Source organism: Berghia stephanieae, chromosome 7 (genome assembly GCF_034508935.2).
Source record: "Berghia stephanieae isolate SIO BIC M18660-M18661 chromosome 7, UCSD_Bste_1.3, whole genome shotgun sequence".
In the NCBI taxonomy this organism is placed as follows: domain Eukaryota; kingdom Metazoa; phylum Mollusca; class Gastropoda; order Nudibranchia; family Aeolidiidae; genus Berghia; species Berghia stephanieae.
Window position 1 is genome coordinate 24,887,336 of NC_088366.1, and position 2,500 is coordinate 24,889,835.

Sequence of the window (2,500 nt, forward strand, 5' to 3'; positions counted from 1 at the left end):
TCATCCTCCTCCTCTTCTTCCTTCTTCTCCATCTCCTTTTAGTCTTCCTCCACCTCATTCTTTCTTTTTCTCCTCCTCCTCCTTCTCCTGCTCCTCCTCATTCGCCTTCCTCCTCCTCCTCCTCCTCCTCCTCCTCCTCCTCCTCATCCACCTCCTCCTCTTCATCTTCTTTCTTGTTGATATCTGGTGTAATACGTTTAATGCTGTTGTCTTTACAAAGGCGATACTTTGAGAATTTGTTTTCCTATAAACTACTAGCCATACACACATATGACACACACACACACAAACACACACACACAAACACACACACACAAAGATACCGTTTCTTCATATTATGCTCTTAATGGGCTTTAAGACTCTGGAATTACTGGTTGTGTAGCCCCAGTTGTAAAATACGTCCTTTTTCTTTCGTTATTTGCTTTGTTTTTGTATTTGCTTTCTTTAAAAAAATTATTAAAGTTTTTTTCTTCCTATTTAGCACTGGAACTGCGTTACTGAAATATTGAGGCCTTTTTTTCCTGTGCGATACCAATGATGATGATGAAATATCGTGTAGTGCTATGACTCAGAGAATATCAAACTATAAAAAAAAAAACCTCACACAGAACAACTTCTCATACAATGTACAAAGTCAAGATAGACGTCATTTGACGTTTTAAGAGAGCCTTCTCCAAGGACTCAACAGAAGGTCATATCATAGTCGCAAAATAAATAAATAAATAAATAAATAAATAAATAAATAAATAAATAAATAAATAAATAAATAAATAAATAAATCTGAGTTTGATTCAGCACACAATGTCAATATTTCATGCTGACATCTTTTTCTTAATAATAAAAATGTGAAGGTTTATTTTTTTTTTTTTTCGAAAAATTGTCTAAACCGATAAAATGTCCAATCAAGTAACCTTGTCTTTTATAACCATAAATTCATATTTGTAGTGTATGGTAGAGCTATGCGGCTATGTAGTTTTTATGACATTCGCCCTCGGATCGGAAAGTCCTGGACAGGAAAAAAATTTGCAATATCGCCTAACAGGCTTCAAATCTCGCCCTACATGTTAAGTGTTGCTGTTGGAAAGCGCTTTGAGCAAGTTTAGTGTATATTGTGCTATATAACAGCTCACGTTTAATACTCACATTGACATTGACTTTGACAGTCCAAAGGAAGTGGCAGTTGATGGCCAGAATGACTCCGACAAGAAGAAATATGACCTTTTTGGCACGTGAGACATTGCACATTGCGTTGGCTCGGAAGGGCATGCATACCACGATATATCTGTGTACAATGAAGCGAGCATAATCATTTCAATTACAGTAATGGGCCCATAAGAAATTAGGTTTTGGCCTGTAAATAAAAATACGTCGGTTCTAACAAGTCACCTTTAATAAATAAATCAATTGATTTATTATTAAATTAGTGTAAAACAAGCATTTACTGGTTTATAAGGTGAGTGCAAATACTGATACACTAGTGAAAAATAAAACCGATTTGCATAGTACAAAAAAATACTAGACTATTAATCAAAATTTATAATTATCCCAGCCTGTCTGCTGATACTATTTTTGTACAAGCGACCTTCACAAATAATATTATCCTTGCCTTAGGGCTATACATTCATTCACTTTAACTTTTGATTCATAGACACCAAAGAAGTTAATAACTATGACGATAAACTTAGTATTACCCACGAGAATCAGCAGGAAACATTAACATACGTATTTTAAATAAAGTTGGCAAAATAACCATCTTTCCAGTGAGATCGCCAGCAATGAAAGCACACTTTATATTTGTTATACATATTATACAGACACCTTTTCTGGAAGAGCAACTCTTTAAGTTATGATGCGTTCTAAGAATTTAATGGAAAATAAAAATGAGTATAAACGGGCAAAGTTACCTCTCTACAGTGACAGCAATGATGAGCCAGACACTAAGGTCGCTGGCAGAATAGGCGAACATCATACTGATCTTACACACCCAGTCTGCAGTTGCGTGGTAATCCTCACCAGTGAGAGCCTTCAGCCAGATACGCAACAGCCCCAAATATAACACGACTGTGTCGGTCACCGCCAGAGATGCTAGATGATAAACAAATATGTGGTTATAAATTCAAAATAATATGATCAGAACAGTAGCCTTTGTGGGCTCATAAACTGATACTGAAAAAAAGACCCCCCCTCCCAAAAAAAAAAAATATTGAAAAAATAAAATAAAATAAATGTGAACACCACATTGTATTTTCTGTTAAAAATGGCGTTGTCGAATGGCTTGAAGTTGAATGAGAGTATGTTAGATTGAGAAGGAAAGAAAAGGAGGTATGATTGAAACATTTTGTGTGACCCATAGAATTGAGATTTTGAACGTTTCAATTTTTCCTTCAAGTCTGAAACTTGACAAGATTGTGTTTTGTTTTGTTTTTGTTACCCCAATCCAATCCATGCCCATCCTCAACTCTCAGACTTGATAATTCGTTCACATCTTGAAATCGATCAG

General features: G+C 35.4%; 1 protein-coding gene across 2 annotated transcripts in view; it reads right to left on the bottom strand.

The window, feature by feature from the left end:
• Positions 1-2,500, bottom strand: part of LOC144976936 (uncharacterized) — a 59,444-nt gene that overhangs the window by 8,773 nt on the left and 48,171 nt on the right. For both annotated transcript variants that reach the window (XM_078921554.1, XM_078921553.1), the window contains 2 exons: positions 1,905-2,085; positions 1,144-1,282 (listed from right to left, as the gene is read on the bottom strand). In XM_078921554.1, coding sequence (XP_078777680.1) covers positions 1,144-1,282; positions 1,905-2,085 — 320 coding nt within the window. The remainder of the gene's footprint in view (positions 1-1,143; positions 1,283-1,904; positions 2,086-2,500) is intronic.